Source organism: Suhomyces tanzawaensis (genome assembly GCF_001661415.1).
Source record: "Suhomyces tanzawaensis NRRL Y-17324 unplaced genomic scaffold CANTAscaffold_8, whole genome shotgun sequence".
In the NCBI taxonomy this organism is placed as follows: domain Eukaryota; kingdom Fungi; phylum Ascomycota; class Pichiomycetes; order Serinales; family Debaryomycetaceae; genus Suhomyces; species Suhomyces tanzawaensis.
The window spans coordinates 308,027-321,463 of record NW_017963643.1 but is presented as its reverse complement, the minus strand read 5'-3'; the positions used below and the strand labels follow the sequence as shown (position 1 = coordinate 321,463).

Genomic DNA, 13,437 nt, shown 5'->3' with positions numbered 1-13,437 from the left:
GGACTGAGCTGCGATGGAAGTGAGTGTGCGATGGACTATGTCAAACTGCCAAAGCAGGGGAAACAGAACGTGATTGATGGATGGAGCCAACCAGCAATTCAGGGTAAGTAATTGTGGAGGAAAGTACGATTACTTGCAATTCAGCGCAATGTGTATGCAGAGTTGCTTGTAGCCACTACTGGGGCTATTTCTCCATTTGCAGCCAGTCCTAGACTCGGTGGGTTACTTTATTGCGGAGAAATGCTTGGAGGAGTTTACCAGAAAGGTTTAGGGCAAAGAGGTTCTTCAGCTATGTTTGCTTACTTTTGTTGGAATTTGTTATTCGACAATTAGACGAGTTCAATGTGGATGCGAACCTGGAAAGTTCATAGTCGAACAAATATGGAGAATCTGTCAACCTAGCATGTTCGTTCAGAATGCCAATATGGAAATTATAGACCTAGTATATGCCTGGAAAAGAAAACGGGATATCAATTCTTATTGGCTCTCTGACACATTTTAATTTTAAAATCGGGTGTGTGAAGAACAGCCATTATAAAGGCACCTTCCTTTTACATACACGAGTATCTGTAATTCGCTTGAAATGTGAGCAGAATGCCCCTCATTATGGTTTCCATCACCAACTGGGACTGTACATATGAGTGCTCCATAATCAAACTAACCTTGCTATACAAATTTGGCTGACTGTTCATTGATGTCAACTACTAGCTTTACCAGGAAAAAATGAAAACATGCAAATATCTACAATCATATATAGGTAGAAGGATTAATTACAGATCCTTCTACAAAAGTGTTTGAATAACATGCAATTAGTTAATGAAATAAATATGTTTCCTGATGATAAGATAGATCTATCAAAGATGGCTATCAATCACCAGTCTTATCTGTTGATATCTTGTTTGTAGAACTGGTTTAACATTCCTAGAACTCCCGATTTCTTGCCTTTGTGATACTCATTTTGATCCAGCTCTTCGAACTTATAGTTAATATTATATGTGGACTCACTCAAGCTATGGCTAAGCAGACTGTTTGCATTGCCTTGTCCTGGGTATATTAATGAAGGCGATGGGTCGAATTGAGAATGCAGAGCTTGATGATTGACATCCTCACCAATTTTGGCCGCTTGGAGTGGAGTAGGGGCAAGATACTTTCTGGCCACAGGCTTACTCTCTGGGGGAGTCACTCTAGCATTCGCATTGGTTCCCCCATAACTTTCTAAGAAGTACATGTATGACTTGATCATCTTGTCATCTTGGTAGTAGTCATTATTCAATCCTGTGTCACTCGCAACTTCATCAGAATCAGATGCCTCGGAGTCGCTTATCTTAGCCTTTTCATTACGGTTGGGTCTGATGTTTTCAAGCTCTATTTCTCCTGGAGTCACCTGCCGATTTGACTTTGTAGTAGCAATTTTCGATTTACTGCTATACCTGTGCCTATGAGGCTTCTTCTTGTTCAAGTCATACATCATGTTCTTATCCTTCTCCTCGAAATTGAACATTGCAAAGTAGCAGACGTATCCCAACCCATCCACATGGATGGAGAAGTCCCTGAAAAAGTCAATCACCGCACCTGAGTTGTTCAGAACCTTGAACCAAAGGATGAATGGTGTCAAGATCAAGCTTAAAATTTCATTCACAATTATAACGATTTTCAAGCTGTATAACTCACAAAATTCATTCTTGACACCCATGGTATGGAGTCTTCCGTTCCAAGAGCTAGGCAAATAATGGGTGAATTGGGAAACATAACGCAAGCTAGCTTCAGGGTCATACACGAACGACGAAGTGTTCGTGTTGGCATTTTCAGAGGAGTTTGTTGAGGAACTGGGGGAGTCCATTGAAGTTGATGTAATTGCCCACACGGTACCAAAGAAACTGATATAGAATAAACTCGATTTTCCTTCAGTAATTTCGAAAGACCAGAAACTGTGTTCTTCATCCTCAAACCAGAGTCCCATAATGACTAGAATGGCCATAATCGAACCCAGTATAAAATTAACGAGGTACATCAAATTGACCACTATGAAGCCTCTTGGGAACTGGTTGATATATGTGTTCGCTGGACCAACAGAGAGATGCAATCTTCGGATAAAAAAATGTGGCAACTCGTTGAACTCTCGCAATTTCCAGTGTGCAAATGGGGTGTACTGTCTCAAGCCAAGCAATGAAGAAGGATTGGACTTGTACTCATTGAAATACCTGAAAAAATAAAGCAACACGAAGTAGATCACAATAAATGGACTTAGTATAAGGTTGATAATCGCCGCCATTTTGAACCGTGAATTGAGCTCTCTAGACAATTGATTTCTATTATGCTCCTTCAATATATTGGGATTGATTTGGCCCTGTGGGTTAAAAATGAAATTATTAATACATAACTTCAAATTCCACTCCAAGGTTTTTGTCAAGATAGACTTGCTATTGATGACCAGAATTGATTTGAAGGGAAGATTCAACGATAAGTCTAGGACCTCCTTGTTTATCAATGCAATGAAGTAATTTTCCTTCCTCATGATTCTATTGGCAATATCATGAGCATTGAGACGGACTTTCGATTTCAAGTCGCTGTGGTAATGATGGTCAGGGTTGCTTGGCTCGTTGGTTGATGTTAAGCTATTGTAGTCCTTGAGAAGCATTAGCCTTTCCACGATCGTTTTCCAGGAAATGGTCATCAACTCATTGTCGTTGGCGATGCCTATGAGATGGATGTAGAAGTTTCTGATCTCCCGCAACTTGTAGTTGTAGTCGAAGTACAACTGGATCAACCTTAGAACAATGTAGCCAAAGAAGCCGAGGAGCAAGAGCTTGACTCCCCAAGGCACTTCGTTGATGATAAAATGAGGAATAATCAAGTCTCCAAGGGTGATTTGGGTCTTGGTCTTGTAGTTATCGTAGAAGATCTGGTAGTTGATGCCCCATTTGAGGAAAATGGAGAAGTACAACACAAACACCAAGATGACGAGATCAACCACCCTGGTGACCACGATATTGAGAAGGCCCTTTCCTCGATAGTAGTAGTAGATATCGGTGAGAAACTCGTCCATGTTCATGATGTTGGCCCACAAGTAGAGGGCACGTTCCTTGGGAGGCACCACGAACTTCTGGGGTCTCTTTCTTTGGAACAATTCGGTGTTGGTAGGAGCCACAGGCTCCTTGGGGACTGGTTTTCGGTACGAGGAAGCCAGTGTGGCCCCAGGAGCTGTGTTGAAAAGTGGCAAGGGAGGCTCCCTCGACTTGTGGAAGTAGTTGCGTGGGTTGGGGATGTTGAATGTGAGCTTTCTGGGCTTGGGAGGACTGGGTCTGTTCAAGCTGGTCAACAAGTCGTCTTCATCGCTATTGTGATCGTCGTGCAACGCAGCCTGGCCCACGTTCCAATTGATGTGGCCAGGAGGCAGTCCAGCGTGGGTCTTCTTTCTGGTCTTAACAGAGTCAGTGGCGTTGAGTTTGGGCGATCCCGACGCCGATGGCGACAGTGACAAGTCCAGATCGGACTCCGAGTCCAATAGGGTGTTGTTTGTGGCGGTAGGAGCCAAAAGAACGCTTTCTGGCTGGATTGGGACTGGATTGGGACCATCATCTTCTAGTCTGGAGGGACTGTTTTCGAGGTCAGGATCGTAGAATTGGTAGTTGTCATGGAGCTGATTGTAGACTGAATGGAGACCAAACACACGCGAGAGGAACGTGTCGTTGGTGGCAGACGCCGAGTTGTGGGGAGGGCTGTAGCCAGACATGGTGTGGAGGAGAGGAGGAGGGCGGTTGAAGATACGTGATGTGTGACACGTGATATCGGATCACGCTGTGTTTGATAACGTTTGGTGATAAGGACCGGGGGGTAGGCGACACGGAGCCGCGACATTGGGCCGGGACGACCTGATGGGTAGGAGGGCAGGAACTGGCAGCTGATGGAAATTGATAGTTGCCCAGTGGCCGAGGGTCTCCCGAGACTTAGCTCAAGATCACGGTACGAAAGTAGTATGTATAAATTTATTTGTGTATTTTATTCTATAGGCTGGTAACGGTTAGACTAGTCAAAGTGCCGCGAATTTGCCAATTTGATACTTGCCCTCTTTACTAGTATCTGGGATATATATACTTACGTGCCCAATGATGGCTATTAGCGAGATGCCCAAGAGAGTAGTTGACTGAGTAAGCCTATGGAATTAGCACTATAAATTGGCAAAACACTGTGGTTTTTGAAAGAACTGCTACTTAGTAAAGATTATAGTCTTGATAGCTGTGACGTGACCGATAGAACGCTTCATCTCCAACATAAGTTCCGTAGCATTATTATTAATCATGCGATAATTATTTCAACAGGTAATGGTTCGGTTGGAGCTATGCTAATGCGCCATGCTGTTGCGACATCTGGGATATGGGAAGTGATATCGACACACCTCAGCGATCACAATGAAACGACAGTCCAGGTAAAAACTGACGATGTGACTGTCAAGGCATCTAACAGAGATGGGTCATCCACACGTTCTAAAAATTAAAGCGAATATTTTGTAGTATTCTGGAAAGATAATTGTCAATGGAAGCAACATGTTGAGTACTGGAACACCTGGGCAAACAGCTTCCCATAATCCTGAGACTTCAAAGCTGATAAAATTATTGGGGAAAAGGAAACTACGATTTGGCCCGAAATTATTACTACGAAAACAAAAAAAATGAATTGCATACTCACTAGCTCACAATCTGTGACTTGAATTCAATCCGATACAAGCAGCAAGCTTATTAGAATATACAAATTTAATCAAGCATGATTGGGAATTCCAAACTCTTTTAACCGGTTTCAAGCATACAATAGTGGGCAGGGCACAAAAATGATCAAGTCGAGATCCAGATTGTATTCAGTCTTTCTACTTCGAGTCTGTTGTCCAACAAAGTCGATAGAAATTCTACTTTTTTACCACTGAATACGTTACTGAGGATTAGTTGAACCTATTAAACCATATATGAAATATGAAGCTAATTTAATACTAATTCAAAATATATTAAATTTCCTGCAAGTGTGGTTTTAGCATTCAGTTATTTAGATTGACGCCAACTGAATATTCAAAGGGAAATTAATTAGTATTTCCAGTAAAAAAAAACGATTTTCATTACTGTTACACGATGATTTGAGGAGGTAATTTTATAGCAACTAACCTATTCATAGAAGCCCGTGATAATTACTGTTGCATAGGGGAATTTTATAGTAACTAACCTATTCATAGATGCCCGTGTTATTACAATCAAGAATCATAATTCAACTGTTAATAGAAAAACAGCTTTTGCTGATTTTAGTTATATTAGTTAATGGTCTCATTCGATTGCCTGCACGCAAGCTCCCGCCAGAACCAAGCGAATGCGTGACTTTCTTCAGGTGACGTGCCCCCCGCGAGTCCCCCGCTGATGAGCGTCACTGAGGGGTCCAGGCATCGGCGCCATGGCACCAGAAGGTGACACCAGACAATGACACCAGAAACCGACACCGAAAGACGACACTAGCAAGGGCGACATTAGTAGGGCAGCGCACGCCCTGCTGACCCGGTCCCCTCGCTAGGCGTCCCGAGTCAGAGCTCTCAGGGTCCTGAAGCGTACACCCCGGGCAGAAACGGTACAACGGTGAGCGCAACGGCGAGCCTCCACGCAATAATGACCTTCGGCGGTAGGAGCGTGGGGTGGGGCGGAAGCGACGCCACCCCATTGGGGAAGTCACGTGCGCAGAGAGAGAGGGGGAAGGATTGCATTGGCCAGGAATCGGGAGGCCCCCTGCCTAGTTAGGCGAGCGATTTGCGAGGCGCACCGCACCGCACGTACCGCACGCACTGCAGGGCTGGGAGCTTTAGTGGGACGGTGGGGGTAAGGTGTGTGGGGGCCAGGTGTAGGAGTGGGGGAAGGCTGTGGGCGATGGGACGACGGATAGGGCACCACCTTCTTGCCCCCACTGGCGCCAGAGTCTCGGAGCCTGGCGCTGGGTGCAGACTCCCGCCGTGGGCCACCCCTCCCCCCAGGCCCCCCCCCTCTTTCCCCCACTGTACCCCACCTTTCTAGTCACTTTACAAAAATGCGGGGTGGCCATCGCACAAAAGCGTCCCCTCCTATTTAATAGGACGGTGACTGGCATACACACCGCCAGATTGGCACATTCGTATATAGTTGCTGAATCTGCACCGGTAGTTCAGTTTGGCAAATTAGTCAAGATAGAAAGATAAATCAGCAGAAACAAAACGACCGCCACACTAGACGGCCTACAGACAAGACGAGACATTCGCTGGAGCCCCCACAGACCTCCAGTCACTACAACTGCAGTCACCATATCTCCAGGACACCTGCAGTCACTACAAGCACCAAGCGCATCCCCCCATGGCAGACCCCGTCTCCCCCACCGGCCCTCCCTACCCGGAGGACCACCCCAGGCCCAACTACGGCTCCAAAACAGCCTCCGGAAATCCCAGAATCTACAATTGCAAGCAGTGCAACCGCGCCTTCACCAGAGAGGAACACCTCACCAGACACACCCTCTCGACCCACAACAAACTCAAGCCGTTCACCTGCGGTATCTGCCAGCGCCCGTTCTCCAGAAGAGACTTATTGCTTCGCCACGCCAAAAACCTCCACCAGGGCTCCGAGTTGGCAGTCAGCAGGATACGCAAGCTGTACCGCCGCAACGAGTCGCACACAAACGCATCCGACGACTACTTGGACGCTGCAGACACCAGCATGGACTACAAGGGCGACCCGCACGACACTCCCACTACCCGCAGAAGCATAGACAACTCCGACTTGATGCCCACGCCAGCGCCCCCCGCGTTTGTGCCGGAGGCGCCTGCAATCTCCGCAGTGATCCACGCCCCCTCCACTGCCAGCTACACTCCCTCCACGCCGCTCCAGGCGCCCCCGCCACCAGGATACGAGGACCCCCAGAAAAAGCGCATGAAGATGTCTGTCAATATGTTGGTGAGCTAGTCTTGCCTGTGTATAATACCATTGGGCCCCCGCCTGTAATGAATGTCACGTAACTGGCGTAGGGTGGGAGACCGCGTGATCCGGATCACGTGAAGCATTACGCCCTTCTCGTATGCCTCTGGTAGGCCACGGGATTACATATACTTAACTTATTCAATCCAGAGCAAAGAGCACCTGTAATAGAGCCTCTTGTAACTGCAGTTTTTTGTGGCAGAACAGCGGTTTCAACAATGGTACAATAATTACTGCGGACGGCTAATGAACATTACTAGCCTTTTAATGGCATTTTACGATAACGCAGCATCGTATGGATTTCGATTGAAATTAAAGTTACGCAAATTAAATCATTTCAGATTAAAATTGGGACCATAAAAATTATAATATAAATACCCTGCTTGTTGCCAAAGTATGAGTTTAACCAAGTTTCTTAAATTAAATTTTGCTGGTGTTAGTATCGGCCGTTTACTGATAACGCAAAATCCATGGAAGCTAGCTAGGAATGATCCAATATTTGATTAATTTGATTCTAACTAAACAATACAGCCCCCGTTTCCCCGTACCACACCCCTTGGCTTGCACTTTGGGTGGCCAGTATTTTCGCAGCTATTTATGGAGTGCATTTGACTTTTTGATGCTGCCACATATGTAGAGATACCTCCATCTGTACATACGGATTTCGATAAAGAATTAGGTACTAATCTACCTTTGTTGCACCTGGAGCAAAAGAAATTATTGCTCAACACAAGAATGTAAAGTCCTAAAATTTTAAGACCAAAATACGTTACACATCCTAGCAAATAATGCCTGGAAGACAATAATAAAATTTCATTCTTTTCATATGTATTTCTTACATACTGGTTAGTCTTAATTTCTTCCCTGAGAGAAACTTCGTTACCCTCTTGTCAGAAAGGGCTGTTAGCAAATTTTTTTTTATAAAACGAATATTAAAAGTATTTCACCTCCTATCCACTTATTAACCACTCTAACGTCTACCAGCTCTAGAGGTACAAGTGTGACTAGGTACACCAAACATCTTTGGCTGCCATATTACAGTTGAGTTGTTGAATTTAGATCTTTGCCTGCTGCTAGGGTTTCTCTTTGAGAAATAGTATTTTTATGTAGTTAAGTACTATAGTAAAATCTTAACCATATTTTAGAGTTAAGGTACTCACCTAATACTATTCGACATGCTGATCAATCACTGAGCATGCTGATAAATCACTAAAAAAACCGCTATTATGTAGTATCGTTCTTTTCTTTTTATGCGATTCATTCAGTTAATTTTCACAATAATCTCCCTCTCGATTTCTCCCCACGAATTGAGTTTCAGCTCTTAAAGTCAATCATTGGTCCAGTTTCTTTCTTATCATTACCCTGACTGCTTCTGATCTGAGATCAAGAACACACTCTGCTATTACACCTTCGATCCACACATTCGGCACGTGCCATATCGCGCGTGACTCAACATCGCCCATCGTTCTTCTTGATTCAACCATGTCTGTTGGAACTCCCCAATTGCAGTACCACGTTCCGTATTACTCCCAGCCGCTACAGGATGGTCAGGATGACATTCACAGTCACTGGCACGTGATTCTAACCACCACAGGAAAGCATTTCTACTTCAACAGCAAGCTCAAAACTTCCCACTGGCAACTACATGATATCAAGACAGTATACGGGTTTGAGACCGTGGAGTGGGACGAATTCGTGAATTGCATAGAGTATGACGAGGTGGCAGTGCTAGCTGCCAAGATCCGTGGCTTGAAAGGTTTGGGACTTCAAAACCAGAACCAGCAACATATCGTGGATGAGAAACAGGAAGAGGCTGTTCCAGAGAAGATCACTGAGCACTCAGACAACGAAGCCAGTGCAGGAGAGAATAGTGACGACAAGCATGATTCAGACTCAGAGGTTGACGAGGAGGCTCGAGATGAGTACATCAGCAATCTCCTTAAGGAAGAGGGCTTCATAAAATCTCCTGAGCCGGAAACAGAACAATCAGATGGCGAGAAGCAACATCCTGCTGGTGGTTTGGTAGGCTACTCGTCAAGCGAAGAAGAAGAAGAAGAAGAAGAGGACGAAGAGGAGAATGAAGAGCTTGAAGCATCCGCACTCGAGAAAGATGGTAAACAAATTAATACAGGTGATGTGTCTGCGCAGGACTCAGAACAACGCCATGTGGAGGAGGGCTCAGATTCGGAGGACGAGGTGAATGCAGATTTGGACTTGTCGCTTTCCGATGGTGAAGATGCAATTTCTGGAACAAGTCTGAGAGACGAATTTGTAAGGCTCTTGGAGTCTCTCGGAGGCAAAATCTCCATCTACGATTCGTGGCCCATGATAGAGGAGGAATTGATCTCTGAATTGGTGCAGCATGCTGAATTTTACTCTGTCAAGAGTATCCAGGAAAGAGAAGAAATATTCAATGGGTGGGTCCAACAGCAGTTGGGTGAGGTCAAAGCCGATTCCCCGTCGCCCATTCAGGAGCCAGAGCCACAAAAGTACCCATCACCTCCTATTGAATACTTCCGAATTCTCCAGGACTTCAAATCTGACATCAAAAAGATGTATTATCAAGAGTTTTTCAATCAGCATCAAGAAAGACTTCAAGAATTGGAGTTAACCAAACGAGAAAAAGAGAATCTCTACAGAGAATTCAAGGTGATGATCACCGATTTCTCGCAATACGAACGCAAGATTAAAAAGTCCAAGAGTTATGACCCCAACCAGAACTTGAAGAAAGCGGAATTGCTTAAGTTTCTCAAACAGAGGAGAAGTACTATCCAGTCGGTCTTAGCGGCTAATTCTGCAGCAGAGGGCATGCAGGTCAACGACCATTTCGCAAAATGGATACTGTTCCTCAATGCCAACGAGTTTCCTGCTGACATCGCAGAAAACTGCACCAATTTCATTGTTGGTGACGAGAAGCGATTACAATGCTACGAGGAGGTGTTCTGTGATGACAAATAGAGAGATCGGTGAAACACCTTCATAGTCCCCGTGACTCTCCAAGCAGGGCTCGGAAATTTATGTTCCGCGGAGTTCCTGACACGGCTTGGAAATATCCCAAAATGTGAGGATGAGTTTGAGATTAAAGGTGAGATATATCGATATTTTTACGCTATGCAGCGCTTCAAAATTTCTCAATAAAATTATTGGACCAAAATAGCACATCGATATTTTCTGTATGGTCTATTAGCGCGAATCCAAATTATAATAGATGAAACGAATATAAGCTGATGTTTGTTATAAAATATTTGCTCAAAGCAGCCAAGCTGCTGGGGGCACGCATGCATGAGCGAACGCATTGTGGGACTTGTATCCAGGACTTATATTCCGTCGGTATTTTGCGGATATGCGCATTCATGCAACCAGTCTAATTGAAGTTGTCAAAAAGGAAGCACTTCCGCATTCGGCTGGGTACAAACGAATGGAACGAGGAGGTGTGCTATTGTTGCAGCACCAGGCTCAAAACAATCCATGGTGCAATAGTATAGTCGGGTCCAGGCTCAGGGATCGCAGTCGCATATTTCCTTGTGGATGCAACAATGACTTACCCAACAGTTTGTCGCTGGTCAGCTGGAAGGTTTTGGCGATAATTACGAGCGTATATCTGATGGTAGATCCGCAAGATGCGATCTCTTCGGCCCTGACGGAAATAGGTCAGTTCTTTTGACCGAAAGGGACAGGTGAAGTGACCCAACAGCGCTACCAGACAAACCGGTGAAAGCCCTCAAATGGATAAGATACTCTGGCAGTGTATTGTAGTATGGGTGTTCCACTATCTGGATCGATAATTTTTTCATGGTTGTGAGAACCGTCTGGTGGCTTTGGATGTTCCACAATCGAACTGTAGCGGTGCAACAGGGGAGAATCCACCTGGTAGTCGTTTTCCGAAAGCCACTGCATTGCGATCTGGCTTGCTAACGCATCTAATTTGGCCCTGAGATGATGCAATGAGATGCGAATAAACTCCCGAATGCTTAACTGCTACACAACATGCAGATAATGGCACCATGAGTCGGAGCAAAGGGATCCAGCGAGGCGACGCCAGCGAGGCGTAGACATATAGCGACAGCTCCAGATATTATTATGTTTATCTTCTTATCTTTAAGTTTGTTACTTAGTGGAAGTAGACACAAAGGTTAATCCGGGTACCTCAGATTTCTGCGATTCGGACTCATGCTTTTTAGCTTCTCGACCATGTAGGAGTTTGCCTCATAAAGAAGCCAGATATTGTTGGTTTCGAGAGGGTCCATACGGCAATTGGAAGCGTTCTAGAAGCAAAATAGGGCTGTTCCGAGCGTGGCAGGCTTATCGTGGCTGCTGAGAGCGTTTTTGGCCTGTCACGGTTGGCAGATATCCGCGGGTCAATGTGTTATCCGTGGTTGGACTATCAATTGGGACTGACTCAGTAGAAGCTACTACAGGACAGTTGAATACAGAATTACGGGCAGTAGTGGAAATGCCCATCAATGGTAGAAAGCACACACAACAGCACTCAGTAGTGGGGTTTCCAGGCAAAGTATCCAATTGAGAAATCAATTCACAGGGAACTGCAGATCTGTCATTAACTCAATTGGACCATTCCTCGAAATAACCGCCATAAATGCCAATAGCTTCTATACAGAAGACCAGCATCCATATTGCGTACATCCTTTCAATGCTCCTCTAGCACGAACCACTTGAGTTCGAACTTCTCCTGGAATCACCAGCTTCGCTTCAAGCATTGGATTTAGAGGCGAACTGTAGTTCGTTATAGAGGACTGACAGAGGCTTACAACGAATAGTTGGCTGGAAGACACCAATTGCTTGGCCTGGGTGGGGCATGGAGCACCCCTCGCTAACACGCTAGTTTCTTGAAAATACCACCACGCACACGCGCACTCTCGCTAACCCAGTGCCGCTCTCGCTAGTTGCCACGGTAGGGGCGACCACCGCGCCCGACGACGCCTCAAAATCTTCTCGCTAGCTGCGCACGATCCTCTCGCTAGCTGCCTATGGTCCTCTCGCTAACTTCCGCCCCGCCGCCCGCACTACCTCCCCATCTTCCCGCTAACTCCTGCCCTTCCCCATCTTTAATACTACTCCCAATCTTCACCATCACCTACCATGTCCCGAGTAGTTGTCACTGGGCTTGGAATGATCACGCCACTAGGTGTTGGCGTTACTCCTACCTGGGCCAACCTTCTTGCCGGAAAAAGCGGGTTGGTTTCCACTAAAACACTTCCAGACTACCAGTCTGGCGGCTGGAAAGACATCCCCTGCAAAGTGATAGGAAAAGTACCTCAATGGAACAGCGAAGATCATCTAGATAAGGCAGAGTCCAGGCGCTTGGCTCTCTTTGCTCAGTACGCCATGGCGGCTACTCAGGAAGCGCTCACAGACGCCAAAGTTGACATGCAACAAACTGACAAAACCCGTTTTGGCGTGGCAGTTGGTAGTGGAATCGGCTCCTTCCACGACATCCATGACAATGCCACCAGCTTCACTACTGGCGGCTACAAGAAGGTCCAGCCATTGTTCATTCCCAAGTTGTTGACCAACATGGCGGCAGGAAACATCTCCATCAAGCACGGACTCCAGGGACCCCTCCACACGGTGTCTACCGCGTGTGCCACGGGTCTACACGCAGTGGGAGACGCCTACAACTTCATTCAGAATGGCTATGCCGACATCATGGTGTGTGGTGGTACAGAGAGCTCGATCCATCCGTTGGCTTTGGCAGGGTTTGCACGAGCACGATCTGTGGTGACAGACTTCAACGACGACCCTGAGGGTGCCAGTAGACCCTTCGATGCCCGTCGTAACGGATTCGTCCTCAGCGAAGGGTGCGGAATCATGATTCTCGAGAGCTTGGACCACGCAAAGGCTCGTGGCGTGGACCCCAACGCTATCTACGCCGAGATCAAGGGCTACGGGCTCTCGGGAGATGCCCATCACATCACAGCACCAAAGGAGGACGGCGACGGTGCGTTCCGTTCCATGGAAATGGCGGTAAAGCGTAGTGGGCTCCAGCCCCATCAAATCGACTACGTCAACGCCCATGCCACGTCAACCGTGATTGGTGACCGTGCCGAGAACAACGCCATCGTGCGGTTGTTCGAAGGCTGTGACGATAAACAATTGTCGGTGTCGTCGACCAAATCGTCTGTGGGCCATCTTCTAGGGGCAGCCGGCGCCGTGGAGTCCATATTCACCATCAAGGCCATCCATGACTCGGTGGTGCCGCCTACCTTGAACTTAGACATCGTTGGCGGCCACAAAGGAGGCGACGACCCGGCCAAGTTCGCCAAATTCGACTATACGCCCCACGAGAGTAAGAGCAAGAACATCGACTATGCCTTGTGCAACTCGTTCGGGTTCGGAGGCGTCAACAGCACGGTGTGTTTCGGCAAGTACCAGGCATAAATCACATATTGCACCAGTAGAGATGTAAAATAGCCAATATGAAGAAAAGTAACATGCGGTTGTGGGCATCCAA

The 13,437-nt window shown here is 46.4% G+C and overlaps 4 protein-coding genes across 4 annotated transcripts; 3 read left to right on the top strand and 1 right to left on the bottom strand.

The window, feature by feature from the left end:
- Positions 1–880: 880 nt before the first annotated feature.
- ATG9 (autophagy protein) lies at positions 881–4,300 on the bottom strand (the record flags this gene model as incomplete). Its single annotated transcript, XM_020211932.1, has 2 exons — positions 881–3,719; positions 4,212–4,300. 2 exons carry the CDS (start codon positions 4,298–4,300, stop codon positions 881–883), a joined length of 2,928 nt encoding a protein of 975 aa, XP_020062189.1.
- A 1,715-nt stretch (positions 4,301–6,015) lies between these two features.
- On the top strand, positions 6,016–7,365 carry TRY4 (Try4p; the record flags this gene model as incomplete). Its single annotated transcript, XM_020208111.1, has 1 exon — positions 6,016–7,365. A coding segment is annotated over exon 1 (598 nt), but the record flags the coding sequence as incomplete, so codon positions are not given.
- A 1,082-nt stretch (positions 7,366–8,447) lies between these two features.
- CANTADRAFT_92243 (uncharacterized protein) lies at positions 8,448–9,923 on the top strand (the record flags this gene model as incomplete). The annotated part of the gene is made up of 1 exon (XM_020211931.1): positions 8,448–9,923. The coding sequence occupies one exon, from the start codon at positions 8,448–8,450 to the stop codon at positions 9,921–9,923; it is 1,476 nt and encodes a 491-aa protein (XP_020062187.1).
- Positions 9,924–12,065: 2,142 nt separating this feature from the next.
- CEM1 (fatty acid synthase) lies at positions 12,066–13,364 on the top strand (the record flags this gene model as incomplete). Its single annotated transcript, XM_020211926.1, has 1 exon — positions 12,066–13,364. One exon carries the CDS (start codon positions 12,066–12,068, stop codon positions 13,362–13,364), a length of 1,299 nt encoding a protein of 432 aa, XP_020062186.1.
- Positions 13,365–13,437: the final 73 nt, after the last annotated feature.